Source organism: Coffea arabica, chromosome 7e (assembly GCF_036785885.1).
Source record: "Coffea arabica cultivar ET-39 chromosome 7e, Coffea Arabica ET-39 HiFi, whole genome shotgun sequence".
Taxonomy (NCBI): domain Eukaryota; kingdom Viridiplantae; phylum Streptophyta; class Magnoliopsida; order Gentianales; family Rubiaceae; genus Coffea; species Coffea arabica.
The window spans coordinates 3,721,206-3,744,472 of NC_092323.1; the positions used below are offsets into that span (position 1 = coordinate 3,721,206).

A 23,267-nucleotide genomic window follows, 5' to 3' on the forward strand; every position below is an offset into this window, starting at 1 on the left:
TACAACATGCTGATAGGCCAGCCCACGCTCAACGCCTTGAGAGCCGTATACTCCACCTACCACCTGAGCTTCAAATTCCCAACACATGAGGGGGTGGCCGAGGTGAGCAGCGACGTGGGCGCCGCCCGGGAATGCTACCTCGCCACCATTCAAGCAGCAGTCACATCCCGACCATCGCCGAAGTCAGAAGAAAAGAGGCCAGCGGTCCTCTCCATAGACTGCATCGACCCTCAGAAGGCAGGAGAGCCCAAGAGGCTTGAGCCCGGGGATGAGGTGGAACAAGTGGTTTTGGATGAAGCGAAACCTGACCAATTGGTCCAAGTAGGGGCCGGACTCCCCTCACCCCTGAAAGAAGAAATGATCTCCCTAATCAAGGACCACCGAGACGTCTTCGCTTGGTCCGCAGATGAAGTGGTCGGAGTGCCACCCGAGTTCATGATTCATCAACTCAACGTTAACCCACAGGCCCGACCTGTGCGGCAGAAACGAAGGCACTTCGGCCCCGAACGTAGCAAGGCCATATCGGATGAGGTCGACAAACTCTTGCCCGCCAAAATGATTCATGAAGTCCAATACCCTACCTGGCTGTCCAACCCAGTCATGGTCAAAAAGGACACCGGTGGTTGGAGGATGTGTGTGGACTTCACAGACCTCAACAAGGCCTGCCCCAAAGATTGCTACCCTCTGCCGAGAATTGACGCCTTCGTCAACTCGGCAATGGGACTTGAGATCCTCTGCTTCCTTGATACTTTCAGAGGCTATCACCAAATAGGAATGAGTGAGGAGGACCAAGAGAAGACAGCGTTCTACACCGACCAAGGTGTGTACTGCTATACTACCATGCCCTTCGGCTTAAAAAACGCCGGGACGACCTATCAAAGTTTGATCAACCGCCTCTTCAAGGATCAGATCGGCCGAAATGTGGAGGCCTATGTGGACGATATTCTCGTCAAAAATTTAACCACTTCGGCCCTCTTATCAGATGTAAGGGAGGTTTTCGGCGTTCTGCGGAACTCAAGGATGAAGTTAAATCCCAAGAAGTGTGTCTTCGGTATCACCTCAGAAAAATTTTTGGGGTATCTGGTTCCCACCGAGGAATCGAAACTAACCCCGACAAAGTCAAAGCCATCCAGAACATGTCCCCACCTCGGAACCTCCGGGAAGTCCAGAGGCTGAATGGACGCCTGGCTGCACTGAACCGCTTCCTATCCCAATCCGCAGAAAAAGCTTTGCCCTTTTTCAAGGTACTTAAAAAGACCGATCAGTTCGCCTGGACTGAGGAGTGCCAGGCTGCCTTCGACAAGCTGAAGCAGTACCTGCATCACCTACCCACCCTCGCTTCACCTCGGCCCGAGAAGAAGCTCTATGTCTACCTCTCCGCAGCGGACGAGGCTGTCAGCGCTGTGCTCATCCGGGATGAGGGCACTCAAGTGCCAGTCTACTATGTCAGCGGAGCTCTCCGTGGGCCGGATACTCGATACACCCAAGTGAAAAAACTTGTGTTAGGACTAGTCCACGCCGCCCGGCGACTAAAATCCTACTTCCTAACTCATCCCATCTCCGTCAGGACCGACCAGTCTCTCCGACAGATACTGGTGCGGCCCGAGGCCTCCGGGCGCCTCACTAAGTGGGCCGTTGAGTTGGGGGAGTACGACATGTCGTATGAGCCGCGCACCGCCATAAAGGCTCAAGCCTTAGCCGACTTCTTGGCCGAGCTCACCTTCACGGAAGGTCGAGAATCCACCTCCGCCATTGCCGAAGTGTCCACCTCGCACTTGTGGACGTTGTATGTGGACGGATCCTCTATTGGAGAAGGCAGTGGGGCGGGACTGCTCCTGGAGGGCCCCCAGGGAGAAGTGTGCTCGTATGCCCTCCGCTTTGACTTCCCGACCACCAACAATGAAGCCGAATATGAGGCCTTGATCGCGGGACTCCAGCTAGCCCGCAGGCTTGGTGCTCAGCGGATCCACGTCCGCAGTGACTCCCAACTTGTAGTCTGCCAAGTCTTTGGTGAGTACGAGGCCAAGGATGAAACCATGCAATGGTATCTATCCAAAGTCCACCAACTCATCGCATACTTCGAATCTTTCGATATTCAAAGAATCCCCCGCTCCCAGAATAGGCGGGCCGACGCCTTATCCCGGTTGGCTTCCACCTCATTCTCTGACCTCAACAAGACCGTTTTGGTTGAAGTGTTGAGCGAGCCGGCATACATGGAAGAGGTGGCCTGCCCCGTGAACACGGGAGAAACATGGATGAGTCCGTTCATCCTTTTCTTAGGGCAGGGAGTCCTCCCCGAGGACCGAGTCGAGGCGAGAAAGATACAACGCAAATCTGCTCGGTATGCGCTCCGCGATGGAGAACTGTATAAGCGCTCATATCTTGGCCCATGGCTGAGGTGCGTTACACCCGAGGCAGGACGCCAGGTCCTCCGTGAGATACACGAAGGCCTGTGTGGGGCTCACGTCGGCCACAGGATGTTACCCAGGAAGACCTTACTTCTTGGGTACTTCTGGCCTTCCGTTCGACAGGATGCTCAAAATCTTGTTCTCAGCTGCCCGTCCTGCCAAGTCCATGCCCCTGAGCTTCACCAACCCTCGAATTTCATGGTTCTAATCATCTCACCCTGGCCGTTCGAGTAATGGGGGACAGACATCATCGGTCCATTCCCTAAAGCGGTCGGGGGCTATACCTTTCTGGTGACCGCTGTGAACTACTTTACTAAGTGGGTCGAGGCCGAGCCTCTGCGGACCATCTCAGGGTTGGCCATTCCAAAATTTTTTTGAAAATGCATTATCTGTCGTTTTGGCATACCTCAGATAATCATCTCGGACAATGGGAGACAATTTGCCGAGAACCCATTTAAGACTTGGTGCGAGAACCTCGGCATCAAGCAACACTTCACTTCGGTAGGCCACCCTCAGGCTAATGGTCAGGCAGAAAATTTTAACCGCACCCTCTTGCATGGACTCAAGACCCGACTACACCGAGTTGGATCATCTTGGTTGGAGGAACTCCCCAGTGTTCTGTGGTCATATCGGACCACGCCGAGGTCATCCACGCAAGAGACCCCTTTCTCCTTGACCTATGGAGCCGAGGCGGTCATCCCTGCGGAGCTCCTCACACCCAGTCCTCGTCTAACAACCTATGTAGTCGAGGTGAACGGAGAAGAGAGGCGGCTGGATCTCGACCTCATCGACGAGAAAAGAGACCTTGCCTCAGCTCGGATAGCTTTCTACAAAAACACCATGGCCCACTACTACAATGCCCGCATCAAACATCGGCGATTCTTGCCAGGAGACTTAGTGCTTAGAAAAAACTCGGTCAGCCGAGCTGAACCGCAAGGGAAATTAGGCTCGAAATGGGAAGGCCCTTACCGAATTGTGGAATCTAGTCTAAGTGGGTATTGTAAACTGAGTTACCGAGATGGCACTCTAGTGCCGAGGACTTGGCACGCCGAGAACCTCAGACTGTATTATGCTTGAAAATTTTACAAAGTTATCATTTCAGCCGCTTAGTTATTTTTCAATACCAAGATGCTCCACATCCGTTATTCAAAAATAAGGGGGACAAATAGGGGACGAAGCAAGAAATCAAAGGAGCCGAAGTGAGAAGAAATAAATCTTTCATTCAATGAAGAAAAGGCATTACAAGAAGAATATAAAAAACCGAGGTCAGGAGTATTGCTAATGCTCTCCTCACCTCGGATTTACATTTAAAGCCCTATGAGCTAAGCCTCCGCCTTGGCTCCCTATTGGCCAGTTGCCTCCCCGGCTTCTTCCCCGCCGGGGTGAGCATCTCCTCCTCCTCCTCCTTGCTCTTCGACACCCTCCTCGCCGACGTCGCCCCCAACTCCTTCTCCTCCTTCCTCTTCAAAGACCTCGTCGAGCTCAGCTAGCCATTTGTTGAACTCATCTTGGATTTCGGCCAAGTTCCTTCCGGCTTGGATGCCCTCGGCCATCCGATCACACATCTCCTTGGAGTTCTCGTTATAGTTGGCACTGTTCCTCAAAGACTCCAAAGCCTCAGAGGGTAGATGAGCTGCGGCCTCATCAATAGCCGACGTGAAGCCAAGCATGAAGCTCGGCCTTGTCAGTTGGCCGAGATCCCCAAGGAAGGTCTCGGACCTCCGGAAATCTTCTACAGCCGAGATCCTCGCACTCTCGAGAGCCTGCTCGTGGGTTTCTTCGCCTCCTCTGACCTCTTCTGCTCTTCTTCCAGAGCCGACCTCAGGCTGTTGGCAGTGGCCTCGGCCTCCTCCTCCTTAGTCTCGGCTTCTTGAAGGCGTCGTTGAAGCTCGGACTTCTCGGAATCAGACACCACCAGCTTTTTCTTTAACTTGGCAATCTGATCTTGCAGTTTGCCGGTGTTCTGCTCCTCAAGCAACTCACAGTACCGATGTGCCATCTCGGCCACAAAGGCTGTGTTGGAAGCCGTGGTCACCATGACGCTTTAGAGCATCTCGGCCGGAGTCAGCTTCCTTGTGAACTCCAAGTCCCTTGGCAGGGTGGACTGCATCACCAGGTCCTGTGCAGCCCGAGGGTGGCTGCATCGGTCGTTGACCTTGAGCGACCAGTCCGGACATCAATGCTCGCCGGGGTGAGATTTTCCTTTCCCAGAAAACACTGGGGGGCTTTGGTAACGGTTCCAGAGCGAAGACGCCGTCACCGCGTTGACTGGAGCCTTCAACTGTTTGTCTCGGCCGTGTGGAGGTGGAAGTGCCGTGGTCACCCCTAATGGCACCCCTTCCGGAACTGAAGAAGTGGACCCTGTAGCCGCAGCAGCCGAGCTGCTCTGGGCTGCCGTGGTGGGGGTGGTGGGGGTGGTCTTCTCCACCGAGGTCTTAGAAGACTGCCCTTGCGATTTATTTTTGGGCGGAGGCGCCGATGTCTCGTCCGAGCTCTTCCTTTTCGATCTCTTTGCCACCTCGGCACCTGAGCTCGACGTGATGATGTCGGACAATTTGGTCACTGCACAAAGAACAAATATTATCATTTGCTATAGCCGAGGTAAAAGAAAAAGTCATGAAAGAAAAATTACAAGGTTTTTTAAGTTTAATGGAAAAGAAGGGAGTCTTGTTGGGAGGTAGTAGAGCTCGGCTAATTCCCCCATCGACCAGCACGGCCTCGGGGTGGTCCCAGCTGAAGATCCGAAGTCCAGACCCCATCAATTTTTGGAAGGACTCCTCTTCGAGATCCCCCGCGGAGGCGTCAGCCTTCGATTTGATGGGCCTCCACCAAAAATCCCGTGGGAAGTCCACGGCCGAGACGAAGATGAAGTCACGCTTCCAATTTTTTATTGAAGTGGGGGCGCCGATGACTAATTTCGAGATGGTTTTGTTCCGGTTGCAGACGTAGAACCATCCCTTGTCTGTCCCATGAGCCTTGAAGGTATAGCATCGGCGGAATAGATCCACAGTCGGAGTCACCTCTTGATGTCGGCACAGCATCTCGAATCCTACGAGAATGCGGACCGCGTTTGGGACGAGCTGAGTAATCCTCATGCCGAAGTGACGAAGTGTGTCCCTGAAGAACCTCGACGTCGGCATCCTCAGCCCGGCTTCCAGCTGCTGGATGTAGACTGCCACCGTCCCCATGGGGGGCTTCTCGGCTGAGTCATCTGGTCCGGGCGAGGTGATGATGTACCCCGGTCTGAAAGGGTACTTTCTTATCACCTTCTGAGCCCTGTCTTCCCCCACTCGACTTCTGAACTTCGGCATCTTGCCGAAGTCAATCTTGGCCGCGTTTTTCGGAGCTACTGGCTCCAGTACTCCCTCATCATGGGGTATCTGAGCTCCGAGCTCGTTATTGAAGACAACCTCGGAACCAACTTCACTCATCTCGGATGACTCTGACACCGAGGCTGCCTCGATGATCTCCACCTCGGTTGAACCCCCCGCAGCACCGGACGTCGATCCCCCAGAACTGGATGAAGTTGCTTCTTCCGAAGTGTCAGGCACCTCCTCGGCCTGGTAGCTCGGTTTTACGGTCTCCTTATGGGTTTTAGCCGTTTTGGCCATATGTGAATGATGAGATGAAAATAGAAATACTTACTGTTGACTACGGAATCTGACGAAGTGGATGGCTTCGGCTGTGATTTCGGCTGGCAGGGCTGGACTCACCTCGGCAACACTCGTAAATTTTGCAAGTCGCAGGCAAAGAAAGAAAGTGATGGGCCATGCGGTGAAAAGGACCCCCTATTTATAAGGGTTTGGGGGGAATCCGAAGAGGCGGCAAGAATGCGAAAAGACGGCCACGTTCGAATTCAAAACGCCGTGCCTCCCTCTCTCCTCATTAATGCCCCGTCCTTTCGACTGACACCCTCTGCACGAAACGTCCCACTACTTCACGACGCGACGGTTACCAGTGACCACGTCCTGTCAACTGACTAGCCCACGTGTCTCGTCCCCACATCTTCCGGAGCAGTTTCGGGACCCCGACTCTTTACGAATTCGGCACAAGGAAGCCTCGGTACCTCCCTAACCCGGAGCTCCCGAGGCTTGGGGGGCTTATTGAGGATGCTCACCTCGGCGACCCCGCATGTCCGAGGTGAACCTACCTCGTCCCTCATCGGAGCTCATCCGTGTCTTGGGCATATCCCCTAAACTCGGCCGGATCTCTAGTCTACCGTGTAGGTGACCTCGGCACCTCCACCTCAACTGCACGCTGATGATGTCAAGCCACCTGACATCACCCGGGACCAGTGCTTTATCTGAAAAGCACTGTCGCACTTAATGACTACTGCGTAAGACTCCTCGTCACCCTGTCCAGGCGGCTACAGTGTCAAAGTCAGGCCACCTGACAGGGAGCAGAGCCGTAATGGCAGGGCATGGGTCCCGTCGGCATAAGACCCCCGTCCTGCCCTCCACTCTCACTCTATAAATACCCCCCATGTACTCCTAACAAGTAAGCACACTGTTCATTCTCATATACTACTATTTTTCTCGTTCTCATACTAACTTGATCGTCGGAGTGAGACCAGGGGAGAAGCCCCGCCATCCACTTCGAACGTGCAACCTCACTTCATTCCACCCGAGGTGAGATAATCGAGTTCACCTCACCACATCAACAAGAGAGCTGATTTCGGTTGGACTAATTACCTGCCAAAAATCACCTCTTCAGTACTACTGGAGCTCGACTCGACTCGACTCGACAACATCTCTAGTCGGTTCCAAATAAAAGGTAAGGATCAAGAATGCCTGCCTAAAAGCAACTAATCTCCAAATTACTAACTGATACGTCTCGACTGGGCCAAAAACTTTGCGCTGCTACAAATTGGTAAAGCCACTTTTAGGTGTCTTGAGGAATGTAATGGGGAAATTAATAAGAAGCAAAATTTGTAGATTTTATAATGTCCTAGCGTACGTGTTACCTTAAATTGTTCTGGAGATTCTTGGTCTTATTAAGGCATTATTTAAACAGTTGTAGCATGTATCATTCGGCTCTATAGTTTTATACTTGATTGTAATTGATAGGGCATGAGTTTTCCCTTTTTCATGTTTGTTACTTACTCCTACTTCCTTTGAAGAAACGTAGCAACTGAGCCATTTCCATCCTCTACAGGTTCTCTTCTCCGTTCAAAAGATAAAAAAAAAAGGTATATCGATAGCAATAATAAATAGAGAAATGTTATTTGCACTCTTTTTTTTTTTATCACACTCCCACTATCATTCTAATCATATAATATTTATTTATTAGATTATTCATTTTTATTAATCACACTCCTACTATCATTCTAATCATATAATTTTTATTTATTAGACTATGTAATAAAAAAAATAGTGATAGTGCAAATAACAAAAAAAATAGAGTGTAAATAATAAATATAAGGCTTGTTCGTTAACCTTGATAATGAGATCCAATCAAGAAAATGGGCATGGTTGTGCTCATATTTTTAGCACGTATATAATTCTTTCAAAACGCACCCAAACGCCACACGATGGGCTGCATGGTACCACTAAATGGTCCTAGCATTGGGTTCTTTTATAAAATGGAGTAGAGTGAATGTAATATTTCACAAATTGGACTAGAATAGCATAATGGTCTTGGATCATGCCACCTCAGTATGATCTTGGGCTCATATCCATAAAAATTACCTCAAATACAGCGAGTCATGTTTCGGAGCCTATCTTAAATTTGTATATTTCCTATATTTTCGTTCACTATAAGGCCAAGGTAGGAAACGGACATCAATGGAATAGACTGCTTGAAAATTCAAAATTGGATTAAGTACCAACATCTGGTACCTGACCACCAATTAATGGACATTTTTGGTCGTTGGCCAAAAACTGAGTGGGAGTCTACCTCCCAATTTAGTTCCGGTTTCACCAGCGGCGCAACTCAACAACAGGAATCGTATAAATCGAAGTTGCATTCTTCAGTTTAATCGCACCATAATCTAATGATCTAATCTACCACGAAAATACCCCAGTTTCATACTCCCTGAAATTGGTTGCAAAATGCCTTTCAAAAAGAAGACAAAGGTATCGCCCGAGCCTGAGGTCGACGAAGAGTCCAATGAGTCGGCTCCAAAAGCCGGGGCTAACAGAGGGATTTCCAAACTAGACTTGGTTATGAGAATGGTTGCGGCAATTGGCACCCTTGGGAGTGCTCTTGCCGTGGGAACGGCCAACGGGTCTGGCCCGTTTTTCGCAGGGTTCTTTCGTTTTGGGGCGGGATATGATGATCTTCCTACATTCACGTATGTCATTTTTAACTTGTAACCGCATCTCTTAATTAGGAGTATCATATTAATCACTGATCAATGATGATCATCCCCTCAAGACAATTGTCTTGCTGCGTTGCATTTAAGCAGTAACCCTTTTTTTTTTCTTTCCTTTCTAAAGTAGTTCTCGTTTCAAACAAATATATGTGGCAGGTTTCTGGTGGTTACCAATGCAATAGTATGCGGCTACCTGGTTCTTTCTCTCGTACTGTCCATCTTCCATATTCTGAAGAGTTCTGCCCGAGTAACTAGAGTGATTTTGATCATTTTGGACACGGTAAACAACCACCCCCTCTCCCCCCCACCCCCCTCCCCCCAAAAAAAACTCCTATTTACGTTGTTTGGTTGAGCCCAGCACGAAAAAATGAAGCAGTTTAGATAAAAACTCCTGGTCCTGGCTAAACGGTCAATTTATTAGGCTTAATTAACTAACTAAAGCGATGTAGTGATACGTAGTGATGGTGTAATGTTTGTTAGGTGATGGTGGCATATCTGACGGGTGGAGCTTCCTCAGCAGCCGCCATGGTGCATTTGGCCCACAAGGGCAATGGTGGGGCCATCTGTCAGCAGCACAACTCCTTCTGCGACAGAGTTGCGGGGGCTTTGGTTGGTTCCTTCATTGGAGTTGTCGTGCTCCTGCTCTTGATTTCCATGTCCGCCGTTGCTCTCTCTCGCCATTAGTTCAATTATTCGTGTGGCACCAACCGACGGATTCTCATGGCTCAAAAATCCGACCTGCTGCAGTGCTGGGGGTGACTTTTTCTGGGTCATCCCTAAATATTGAGTGCTTAGATTGATTTTTTTTTTTTAATTTTTCATCATTTTGTTTATCTACTTTGATTGTGTATTTGTCAAATTAGGATCCAATAAATTGTTGAGTATCAGTATATCATATTATTTCAGGCTAATTAAAGAGCCTGGCTGCAAAATGAGCCACTAATTAGCGCACAAGCAAATAGAAATATTTATGTAATGGCTAAATATAAATTAGCACTAGTATTTGGCTTATGGTGGACTTATTTACTTGTAGGCCAAAAAGCCACATGCATGATGTACCAACAAAACTTGGCACTCAAAGCCAACCACTCACATTTAGAACTCACATTTGTGAAAACAGTTTAGACAACTTAAACATGGGAATATCAAATTTGAGCCAAGCGGAGGGAATGTACATATCTATTTGTGGACCAAAATTTGTAATTTCTTGAACAACTTGGAGCCGGTCCATCTTCTCACACTATTATGAATATGAAAATACTGGTCAAAATCAAATTCAATTGTCAACTGCCCTTTATCGAAAATAGGATTGACTATTGATTCTGAAGGTTATATTTCATCCCTTCAACAAGTTTAATAATGAGCATAACGGCTCTATTGTTCTGATGGAAAGAAGAACCTACGATTAGCAAAACCAACAGACGTCCTACCATGCCTCAAATAACAAGTGATTTTTCTTTGTTTAGAAAAAAAAAAGGCAACAAAAATTTAAAATAAATGGAAATTGAAACTAAATGTTGTACCATTTCCCACAAAAAAAACACACACACACACAAAATATATTATTAAGACCAGGATTGGTCAATTGGTAAAAGACCTTGATTTCTTGATGGAGTAGATCTCAATTCTTTGAGCCAGTTCGCTAGATGGTTGCAACTTTGCCTTCATCGTGCGGTATGCAAAAGTTACCCTTGTGCATGCCGAAATAAGCACGCGTTGGACACATTAATGCATCCTTGATATCATCCGTCACGTGGTGGGTTGATTGAGTCAATAAACCTTCAGTCCTTAATCCTTTAACCAATTAGCATTTGTCTTTTGGTTTAAAACCAAATCATTTGATGCTCTACTTCGTAGTTGGGACAGGGATTCGTTGATATTCACTCACTCAGCATACCGGACGTAAAAATCTCTTTCCATTCTAAGACGATAATTGATTGTTATCCTTCACTAGTCCTTCTTTTGGTTCGCAATTTAAAGAGGTGGCATGATTCTGTGCATTTGTGCACCCCCTCTGCCCTCCTCAACCTAAAATGTTAGAGTAATAATTGGCTTCTGTGCAATGAATGATGGATCTTTGGTGTTCCGTCACCGCCTAACTTACTTCTTCAGTTCTACACCCAAAAAGACGAAAAGAGAAAGGCTCACTTTTGGTTTCTCATTTAGCACATCTTCTTAATTAAGTTTTGACTAACCAGAAGCATCGCTTGTCTCCTTTTAATAGTGTTGTTGTATACTAGCGGTGGGTATAAGTAGGGCTGACGCTCTCAATTGGGTTCGAGCTCGACTCAAGTTCAGTTAACATCGAGTTCAAGTTGATTAAGTCGAATTCGAGTTCAAAAATACTAAATTTGTTAGTTTGCGAGTCGATTCGAATTCGATTATATTTATTTATTTTTATTTTTATTTTAATAGTAAAATTACATATATATTCCTAATATTTTATTATTTGTTAAGAAAAATTATTATTCTATTTATTTTTTAAAAATAAAATAATTATTTTAAATTTTTTTTAAGTTCGAGCTCAACTCGAATTTGAGTCGAACTCGAGTTCGAGTTTTATATTTTGAACTCGTCAAGTTCAAGTTTCATAAACTTATGTTAAGATTCGATTCAATTAGATCAAAACTCGACTCGACTCGACCCGTTTGCAACCCTAAATATGAGTAGGGCATACTTGTGTTTTGGCCAACACCCATTCTATCCACCCAAGCTCACTCGAGAGCAGGGTGCAAGTAATTATATCCTTGCATGGCCATATATGTTTCTTCTTCAGCTCAAAATATGATAATCAAGGTTTTTTCTCCCCCAATACCCCCCCCCCCAAAAAAAAACCAAAAAATATATATAATAATAAGAAAGAAAGAATAAAGTTACTCTTCCACCTTCTTATCGTGCCTCTCTAGCTTCTATAGACCTTGTTTAATTTGCTCAAAATCAACGGACAAGGCCCCAAAGAAAAATAATACTCCTAGTAAAGTGTTTGTTATCCGTTAAATCAAAGATATTACGGTAGTATTCCAAAAGTGGAGGCTTTTATCTCAAAATTGTTAGCCTAAATTGAGAAACTTTACTAAGATTAGAGCCCCGCAAAAAATCATCGCACGCAACTTGGGGGCATTAGACGAATAAAATTAGGGCACGTGCTTGTTCCCTTTGGCGGTTTCATGTTGGAAGTGATGAGACATTATCATCTAAATCGCCAGTTGAGCTTAAAAAATACTATTAAAGTGCACTAGTCAAAACTTAGCTAAAGCGGTAGGTTTACTTAGACCTCATCGATTTCTTCTTTTCTTTGTTTACTTAGACTTCATCGCTTAACCATCGATCTGAATAATTGATCGATCCGCGTCCAATGGGAACTCCCCATTTTAGAATATGGGGATGATGGCTGTCCGTCGGCGGTGGAGGCACAGTCAATTCTTCTCCTTCTCACGCCAGAGTAAGATGATTGTATTATTTTAATCTAGTCCGTCTGACGCAAAAGAGTTGCCCAGGAATTTGAAATTCCCAAAACTAGTTAAAGGTGCTAACACGCATTTGACAAAGATCACCCTCCGGTTGCCCTGTTCAGCTATAGACGTCTATTTTGACATGTTAGCCTTTGCTAATTCTTTCAAGGTAAGACTAGCATATGATAACAATTGACTTTTTTCTTTTGCTTTTTTTTTTTTGTTTTGTTTTGGTAGAAGGTGATAGACACTCGTCTCCATTTTACGTGATATAAGATTTACGACCCATATAGTTTTTTTTTTTTGGGGGAGGTGGGGTTGAAGAATATCTCGAACCTAGGAAGGTTTTAGTCTCAGGAACATATTACTTCAATTATGTGCTACAGGGCCAAGTCCTTAATTTAGCCTGATCAAGAACATGGAACTATTCATTGCGACAATCGAGTTGCTAAACTTTGGGGATATTCAAGTTGGTTTCATTCGGCAAATGCATGGTTCCTGACAAACTCCAAAGGGAAGCATTTTCGTATTACGCACTGCCAGTATTACGTCCAAAAACTAGGATAATGATGCGTAGTTATTATAATTATAATCATCCAGTGACTGTTAATAGAATCAGGTCAGCCCAAACTTAGCCTATTCAATCCGAAAAAAAGCCCCGATAAACTTACCTTTCACTGAGTTGGTCAGAGTTTGAACTTAAATATCAAGTCATAATTAAATTTGACCCGAGATTAGGTCTTATTAGGCTCAAACCGAATATAGGCTCGATCCTTTAATCCATTTCTATATATATAAATTATATATAATATATTCATATTTTGATATATACACACACACATATACATATATGCGATTATATGTCTAAATATATAATATTAATACTTTATACTTATGAGTTATGTGTCAAATTATATTAGTATATATAAGAAATATTAGATATACAAAATTATGTCAAAAGATTTAGAATGACAAATCTTTGTACAAGCAAATTGAAGAGCTTTGAAGATGTATTGAGCGTTCATTATATTTTAGTACTATTTTTCATGCATTTTGAACTAATTGGATTTATTATTGCTGAACATTTTTTAGTTTATATACTTTTTAATAAACTATTACTAGTTCGTGTGTAGTTTTAATGTTGTAGTTCTGTGGATGTTAAACTAGTTTTAGAATTTAATAGTTGTTGTAAAACTAATAAACTACTATAGTATAAATGGAGATATTAGAGAAAGATGTAGAGAAATTGAAAATGATATTCTTATGATTCCAACTAATACAAAAGTCTTCCTAAAAGGTGTCAATGTACCTCTATATATAGGTACTACAAGATTAAAGGTAAATCAATTCTATTAAACACCCACTATTACAAGAATATGAAGAAACCTATGAAACGGTTTCTCCACTATATGAATAGATTTATGGATTGTAACTTATATACATAATGTAACCATAAATCAAGAATTAATCCTCTTGAGAATACAAAGGGACATCCATACTTTTAATTGTTTCATAACACTCCCCCTTGGATGTCCATTACACAAAGAATATGCCTCGTTAAAACCTTACCAGGGAAAAATTCATTGGGACAAAAACCCTAGTGAAGGAAAAAGAGTACACTATTATTGTGTATTAATTTCTTCCTCTGATGCAAACATCATTTGAGATCTTTTAATCGTCGCATTCCAATATTCTTCGCTAATTGCACTGATATATGGTACTTCAGGATCAAGTATCTCTTCATCTTCCTCTCGCGATCTAAAAGGATCTTTATTAGGATATAATGATCTGACGACCATTGAAGTATTTAATATATGTGTCTTATCCATATAAAACCGCTTTAATACCTTCCGGGTATATGCAGTTTGGTGGATAAAAATTTAACTTTTCAAATGTTTAATTTGTAAATCAATGCAGAATTTTGTCTTTCCAAAATCATTGATCTCAAATTCTTTCTTCAAATATTCAACACTATTTTGAATCTCTTCACAAGTTTCAATCAAATTTAGATCATCAACATATACAACAATTATCACAAAATTTGATCCATTTTTCTTGATAAAAACACATGGACATATTGGATCATTGGTATAACCTTCTTTAGTTAGACATTCATTGAGGCGGTTATGCCACATACGTCCAAATTATTTGAACCGATACAAAGACCTTTATAATTTAATAGAATAAATATCTTTAGCATTTGATTTGCATGCTTCAGGCATGTTGAATTTTTCAGAAATTCTCATATAAATATCATTTTCAAAATTTTCATATAAAATAACAACGTCCATTAAACGCATCTCTAGTTTTTCATGTACTGCAAAACTCACAAGATATCTAAATGTGATAGCATCCACTACAGGTGAAAACGTTTCATCATAATCAAATTCAGGCCTTTGTGAAAATTCTTAAGCTACTAACTTTACACCTTTAGGTGTTTGGACTACAAGTCCAAAAATTTTTCTTTTAACCAATAAATCTAATTTAGATTGGATCGCATCTTTCCACTTTGCCCAATCATTTCTATACCGACATTCATCAACTGATCTAGATTCATGATTCTCATCAACTTCAATAATATCAAGTGCTACATTTCATTAGATTCCAATTAAATTTTATATGATTTCATTCTCTTCAGGAGTTGGCTCTTCAGGAGCGACCTCTTCAAGAGGTTAAATTTGTCATGATATTTATTTAATCTCCGGAGATATTTGAAATCAATTTATACCTTATTTAGGTAGGCCGGTCTTAAATTTATTTGTAGTACTTGTGCATGCCCTTCAGGGACATTAATTTTAACCAGAATATTTCCTGCAGGACTAGTTGATTTAATAACTCTTTTGAAGTCGATAAATATAACTTTCTACAAATGAAGAATTTCTTGAACTTTTAGTTCATATTATTTTGTATGAGGATCGAGGAAATCCAATTTTTCAGATGATTTTCTTTCGGTTGATTTTTTCCTCCCCCTAATGTCGGGAATCGTAGTTCATCAGAATAAATAAATCATTCAATAGATTACCCATCAATATTTTACAATACTTAATCGTAAAAGGTGATTCATACCCAACATAAATTTTAAATTTTTTTTAGAGCCATATATAATATGAAGGGGATATGTATAAATATTTGTCGGCTCTCAAATATTTTCACTTTTGTCAAATTATATATCTATTGGGATCAGTAAACTTTTGGTTTACTGCAGGTGATGATTATAAATCAAATGAGAATGAAGACAACTATATCCATAACCATTTCTCTCTCGAATGATTAGTATGATATAATTAACCTTTATCTCATTTGATTTCTAAACATGATCTTTATCATTGTCTTATTTAATGTCTCAATTTGATATCCATTTCGACGAATATTCAAATTCAATAAATTTTTCGAGATATCATAAAAAGTAGTGCTTTATTTATGATAATTTTTTCTCCTACAGTGAGAAATATAGTAGTGACTCTTCTGGAGTTTTCAATCATTTGAGCACAACTATTGATTGTGTTTGTCTATCTTACTGGAATATAATGTATGTAGTAGCACTTATTAATGAGACACATATCATTGTCACCATAATTTTTATGGGACAAATATCATCACCATAATCTTTTGATCTCAAATATTTAACATCCATTTCTTCTTCAGGAAAAAAAGTCAATTACTATTATAAATTAAATCAATCATCATACACCTTCAGGGCGTTTAAAGAAATTTGTCATGTGAAAATGCTATTATAATTTTGATTCGTCAAATGTACTTCGGGACGTTTATCTTCAGGATCCTTACTTTCTTGTCCTTATCATTATTATCCCACTTCAAGTGGTAACTTTTTCTCTTGTCATGGTAAAATACATATTTACCAAAATCATAGTTATGGCATCAACCATAACTAGTAAATTAAAATTTAGTCACATTCACTTCTGGGAATGGACTAGAACTAGCATACAATAAGTACAGAATACTTCTAAGATTTTCTCTCAATATTACTACTACAGGAGCATATTCGAGAAATTAATTGTGGAGAATATCATTTTCAATATATCTTATGAGTAAAATTTTTTCGACACAATTTCAACTGAGAAGTAATTCTGAAAATTACAGAATTATGTTCTTGTAGCCATAGGTAAATTTATCATACCAGGCTTTTGAAATAATGAGCATTTTCTGGTGGCCAAATCTTTTTGTTTAAGAACGACCATCTTCAGGTGATCGAATCTTTTTCTTTAAATATTTCAAAGGACAAGTAGATTCTGAAATATAATTGATTTTCTATAATAACATCTCCAAAATTCATTGCATCAGAATATAAGTATTTATAACAAATAATTCTAAAGATAAATAAGTATAATTAAAAGGAGAAATATTACCTCAGAGATGTCAAACAGTATATATTTGTGTTTAATGATTGCTCAACAATAGACACTTGTATTTTTTGATCATTCAAATGTTAGTCATAAGAAATTGAAATAAATTTATGTGTCAAAAATTTACCTCAATAAGTAGACCGAAGTTACCAAAAAAATATGGGCAAAATCTCTTGTTTCACTTTTACTCAAGGTAGAGGCTCTGTTTTCACCTTTTGCTAAAAAATAGAGACTCGAGAGACTCGTGCTGATAACGTGTTGTAAAACTAATAAACTACTATAGTATAAATGGAGATATTAGAGAAAGATGTAGAGAAATGGAGAATGATATTTTTATGATTCCAACTAATACAAAAGTCTTCCCAAAGGGTGTCAATGTACCTCTATATATAGGTACTACAAGATTAAAGGTACATCAATTCTATTAAACACCTATTACTACAAGAATATGAAGAAATCTATGAAACGGTTTCTCCACTACATGAATAGATTTATAGATTGTAACTTCTATACATAATGTAACCATAAATCAAGAATTAATTCTCTTGGGAATACAAAGGGACATCCATACTTTTAATTGTTTCATAACAATAGTTATAGTAATTATATTAAGAAAATTAAAGAGTAATAAGTGAACTTGGAATAAACTTGAATTAGACTCACAACCCGAATATTTTGTAAGTCAAATATAATTTTCATATTTATCAATTCGAAACTCTTAATTCGAAATTCGAAAGTAACATTAACTTATAAGTCGAAGTTTAGCTTACTAAAATCCGATTTAGGTGACCCGATTGACAGGTCTAATTCGAAACTAGTTCTGTGGATGTTAAACTAATTTTAGAATTTAATAGTTATAGTAATTATATTAAAAAAATTAAAGAGTAATAAGTAAACTTGGACTAAATTTGAATTAAACTCACAATCCGAACATTTTGTAAGTCAAATATAATTTTCATATTTATCAATTCGAAACTCATAACTCGAAATCCGAAATTAACATTAATTTATAAGTCGAAGTTTGGCTTATTAAAATCTGATTCAGATGACCCGATTGACCGGTTTAATCATCCCGCACTAGCCCAACCCCTATCCTTCATTCTTTACTCTTTTCTTTTCTTGGGGTTAGGTAGCTAGGATTATCCACTGATTTGTTTACATCTTTGTCAATTATTGGATGATGGGATGTCTCATGCGACAGATTATTAGTGTGTTCTATTATTGCTCCCTAGTTTTGCACGCTTGCTGTTAGTAAAATTTTTCAAAAGTTACTGTCGTACCTTCTATTCTATTGCCAAGACTATGAACTAGAGGGAGAAGCAAAAAAAGAATAGAGAAAGGAAATTGCTTTTGGACTTCAGCTAGAACTTCCAAAACCAAATGACTTCTTGAAACCATGCGTCTGGGTTATTTTTTTTTTTATTTTTGACTATAATCCTACTCGGAAAAAGATTCTTGCAGGCCAAACCTGATCTTATAGAAGCTATACTAATAAGCATAAACAACTGTCTCTTGAGTATGACTTCGAGGTGAAGTCCGGATCAGAACGAGGTTGCTGTGGGATTAGCGGGGATGCTGACGGTTTTCTCTCTTGGTCGGTCAGTCATCAGTCAATAATGATGGTTAGGCAGGTTGTGTTTTATGCTGAAGTACCCTTTTTACCCAGCCCTGAGCATCAAGCGTATGAGAGAGATAACAAACACCCCGGTGAAACGGAGACAAATTAATCATTCTTGATAATGAATAGTAAAAGATGATTATAAAAAATGAGTACGATTTTAATCCAGCCAGTACATGCAAATATATATATATATATGTATATATATTTTGACAAAAATATAAGAAACCTATTAAATAGTAGTGTTAAGAATTTACACTAGTATTTTGCAGGCAGAACTCGTGTCCTGTCCAGTAACTTAACAGTTGTAGTACACAGTTCAAAACTGGCAAACAACTGTATATTGCTGCCAAACCCCAACCACTCGATGAGGGAAGTCGGTTGCATCTCGTCCCCAAATGCATCAAGCAACGAATAGTGAAACGTAATCCCATGCATAAAGAATTTATGGCTTACTTTGCCTAGATCGAAAAACACCGCAGGGAGTGGGAGTGGACTTGAGAATGGAAATAGAACCATCCAACCTAAAAAGTCTACAAAGCAAGGCAGGAAGATTTGGACATTTCTTCATTTTGCGTTCAAAAATTAACATTCATTATTAAAATGACTTTTGCTGAAAATCCGGGTGCAGCTATACAAGTATGCAACGTAACTGTGCTCTATACTATACTTTACTGTCTTGAATCTTGATTTGAGTAGGCGCATGCGGAGAGCAAAGGAATCCGGAATTTTAAGGCCTCCCGTCCAAACCTCAGCCCCCTATCATTCGTTCCCTATTTTTTTTTATTTTTTTAAAAAAAACCTTAACATTGGCATGCCAATCATGCATTCATTTGTCGATGATGATAAGGTTGACACCTCAGACTTCACACTGAATTTGAAGACTTTCAGCAGACTATCATTAATTGATCGTCATCTGAGTTCTGACAGAGTGCATGACATGGAGAATGCACATAAAGAAAGTAAGTACGGTTTAGAACCTCAAGTTTGAACACAAACTCAAAGCGAAGAGTTTCAGGTCACTTTGAGTTCACTGGGCTACATTATTGATGCAATCATCCTTTTTCCTTTCGCTTCTTAAATTTCATCATTTTCTTGCTTTAAAAAGAAAATAAAAAAAAAACGTTTTTAGGTATGTGATTCGATATTATTGTCTCTCAACATTTGTACGTAGTTTTCTTTATCCTTTTCCAACAATCATCCGTACTGGAAATTCAAGAAAGCAGATGGAAGGAACAAGTCATATTTATCCGGCGCGGGTTTGTACAGGTTTAGTCACACGTGTGGTCTCAGTTAACCATATTGGCAAAATCCTTTGATTTCTTCTCTGACTTCACCTGAAAGTCGATAGCTGATTTAGTGCTGCAGCCTGTTAAATTTGACGGGTTTTTTTTTTGTTTAACGTACCTTTAAGAAGAGAAGAGCAGGGTAATACGATGTAAATCAAACTATCAACTAATGAACCAGGTTTAAAGATCCTAGGCAAGCCATCAACTGATGATGATTATGCCATGAATTGAACGTGGGCTTTTGTGGTCTACGAGGTTGTTGATATGATATGATAGTAAGTGTATAATATGTTCCAGTGGCAGTACGTAATTCTTTCTTCTATTTTTAAAACGAGAAGAACGAGGGTGAGCACTGCAAAAATTGAGTAGTTATCTTTGCTATGCGATTGTTGCAAGTAGATGACTTTGGTTAAACAAATGGCCAACTAACTGAGCAAGTCTGAACCTTTAAAATTTCCTTCTTTACCTAATAACTACGCATATGATTGTGCACTTGAATTAATTTAATGCAACTAGAGTTGTAATCATATGCGATAGCAGAGTAGGAAGATAAGGTGTTCCAGGTCAAATGATAGACTAAACTGCCAACCTAAGTTGCCTTACAAACCACGCTTCTTTCTCTCATCTCATGTGGGAAAGCACTCTCTATTTATGCAGTTGTGCTCCTCATATTTCCAACTTTCAACCTTTACACATCCCAAACCCACTTCTCTATGCTTATGGTCTTCATTTCTCTTTTAAAAACAAAACATATATATCAAGAATCCATAACAATCCTTGCTTGCTTTCTTTTCCCCTGTATTGATTGTCTTCCACGGTGGGATTTTAGAGGTCTTCAAAGCCTAGTTTAGAACTTTGGGCTTAATTAGAGGGTTAATTCTTCTTCCTAAATCCTCTTTCAAAGACTGTTAATTAGCTAGGTTCTTTACAGGGAATTTGGATACAACTTTTAAACCAAACTTTACCTGCTGGAAATATATTACTTGAGGTAGATATTACTTATAAGTGACGCGAGAAATGGAAAATGTCTCTGCTGTAACAGATGATGATGAAAAGATGGAATTGCCTCCAGGGTTTAGATTTCATCCAAGTGATGAAGAGCTCATAACTCATTATTTATCTCCAAAGGTTCTTGACTACAGTTTCAGCGCAATAGCAATTGGGGAGGTGGACTTAAACAAGGTTGAGCCTTGGGATTTGCCATGTGAGTGATTTTCTATACTACTATTCTCTAAAAATAGTTTTTTTTTCTTTCTTTCTGCATGCACAAAATCTAATTAGCTCTTGCAAAATGCAGGGAGAGCGAAGTTGGGAGAAAAAGAGTGGTATTTCTTTTGTGTCAGAGACAGAAAGTACCCAACAGGGATGAGGACAAATAGAGCCACTGATGCGGGATATTGGAAGGCAACTGGTAAAGATAAGGAAATTTTCAAAGTGAAAAAGCTCGTGGGGATGAAGAAGACTCTGGTTTTCTACAAAGGGAGAGCTCCCAAAGGAGAGAAGACCAATTGGGTCATGCATGAGTACAGACCAGAGGGGAAGAATTCCATTCATGGTGCCTCTAGAGCAGAAAAGGTAAGAACATCGATCCTCTGTTTCCCTTCTTCTGTTACTATTGACTACTGGACGATGCTTACCGGTCAATGTTTCTGATTTTATCCTCCCAGAATGAATGGGTAATCTGTAGAATCTTTAAAAAGAGCTCGGAAGGGAAGAAAATACACATTTCAGGGCTAACCAGGGCGACAAATTGTCGTGATGATTCGAGTTCTTCGGAGCTGCCTCCCTTAATGGATCTGTCCTCTGATGAAGCTCAAACGAGAACCACAGTTGCTGAGGCATCCAACGTGACCCGCTTCTCCAACCCAATGGAGGTGGAGGACCAAAAGCCCCAGTACGCCGACTTGATCAAAACTCCTTATGCAACTTCGGCTTCAAATATCTCTGCTTTCTCCCCTGCTTCCTTGATTTCGCCTAAATTTTCAACTCCAAATTCAATTCTTGCTGCTCAGATCATGCCGCATATGGATCACCTGCACTATACAGATTCTGTTTTCATGCAAGATCAGTCCATACTGAAGCTTTTGTTCGATGATTACGAATCAAATGGAAATGCCAAATCTGAAGTCTCCCAGAGCACTGGTGGAATTAGCACAGATATGTCCTCTTCTCTTTCTGATTTCAGGCCTTTTGGCTATCTCGAATGTCCAATCACTTCAGCTGGACCCGTGGACCTCGAGTGTCTCTGGAATTATTGAATTTGATTATTTGAAGAGACAGCCCAAAAAAAAAAAAAAAGAGATGAAGAGATCATGTTGAAAAGATGGAGTCTTAATTCTGGCTGAAGTTGTTGGCGGAACAAGTTTGTGTACAGATTTTTCTGAAATCAATTATTGTTATTGTCATTGTTATGCAAGAACTGCATGCAATCTATTAGCTCCAAAAAGAAACTGCAGTGTAGAATGTGGTGTCTATTTAGTATTACAATAATTGTGCCAAGGTATCCCAGGTTAAAACCCTCCTCTAGTTTTTGCCTTCATCGCCAGGGTTTGTTACATGCAAGTCTTCTGTTATACATAAGAGTTTTTCATATTAAGATTGAAGATTTTTTTAATTTAATGTTGAAGAAATTTGATTAGAAATATTTTTTTTTTCTTGTTTACATGCATAAGACGGAGAGGAATTGTAATTTATTTATTATGAGAAGTAATGAGAATCACGCACTTGAAGAAACAGTAAAATTAGGCGATACAGCTCACATGACATGAGCGTCAATTCTTCATCAGGCTTTCCCGAAAGGCATCATTAAATCTCCTGTGGAAAAAAGAAAAAGGATATAAAGGCTGCCAAGTGTGATTGGATAGCCGTTATTTGGTCAAAAATTATTTACTTGTATCACAAATATAATTTTCAATACATTTTTTTTTTCCTAATCATATTTCTATCTCACATACATCACATCACAAAAAGTGTTATAATAATTATTTCAAATAATCCCCTATCCAAACAGAGATAAAGTTGTTTATTCAGATATTTACTAGAGATATTGTACTCGAATTTTTTATTCTGGCTGAGGAGACGTTTCAAAATTATCCATCAACCCACTCCTTATATCAGAAATGAGGTTCGAATACATAACTTTTTTTTATGACAAAATGATTCGTTCATACGAACCAAAGTGATGAAGTGCAGTGGTAAAGATATTATACTAGTTGTTGTGTATTTGGGTTCGGGTATGTTTGGATAGGAGTTCTTCATCTAAAAATCATTTGATTATATTATAAATACATTTTTTATGCGTCCTTCTGCCTTTTAAATCATATTTTTATCTCATATATGTCACATCGTAAAAAAATATTATACTAATTATTTTTCAAATAATCTCATGTCCAAAGTCCAAACGGACAGGGATCCCAACAACTTGGGACTCCCAGGCCAGTTTAAATAAAGCCATCGAAGTTAAGGATGGCCAACGAGGACCCATGTCTTTTGTTGCAATTGCTCAAGGCTCGAAACGTTGCGATATAGGGGCCCGATCCCGTAGCCCCACCTTCGGGAAGATGCCAGAAGAGCAGTAGGCCCACAAAACGTTGGAGATGTGGGTTGGGTATAGCCGCAATTTTCTTGCCACGTCATCAACATCCATGCTCCATTAATTACCATGCACGTCATCAACATCAACATCTATCCTCCATCAATGACCACGCCATGCGCTGATCGCATGCACGTCGCCGTCGCTCTCTGTGCACACCCTTATCGTTTGTCTCAGGACTTGTGAGCCCATCTGATGATTCCCAATGGGACGATATAGGGTTTTCCCTAA

The 23,267-nt window shown here is 40.8% G+C and overlaps 2 protein-coding genes across 2 annotated transcripts; both read left to right on the top strand.

The window, feature by feature from the left end:
• The first annotated feature begins 8,372 nt into the window (after nt 1-8,372).
• On the top strand, nt 8,373-9,732 carry LOC113698026 (casparian strip membrane protein 1). The gene is made up of 3 exons (XM_027217691.2): nt 8,373-8,700; nt 8,878-9,001; nt 9,202-9,732. Exons 1-3 carry the CDS (start codon nt 8,459-8,461, stop codon nt 9,403-9,405), a joined length of 570 nt encoding a protein of 189 aa, XP_027073492.1. The 5' UTR covers nt 8,373-8,458; the 3' UTR covers nt 9,406-9,732.
• Nucleotides 9,733-20,326: 10,594 nt separating this feature from the next.
• LOC140011176 (NAC domain-containing protein 92-like) lies at nt 20,327-21,867 on the top strand. Its single transcript, XM_072059766.1, has 3 exons — nt 20,327-20,648; nt 20,742-21,019; nt 21,112-21,867. Exons 1-3 carry the CDS (start codon nt 20,462-20,464, stop codon nt 21,700-21,702), a joined length of 1,056 nt encoding a protein of 351 aa, XP_071915867.1. The 5' UTR covers nt 20,327-20,461; the 3' UTR covers nt 21,703-21,867.
• Nucleotides 21,868-23,267: the final 1,400 nt, after the last annotated feature.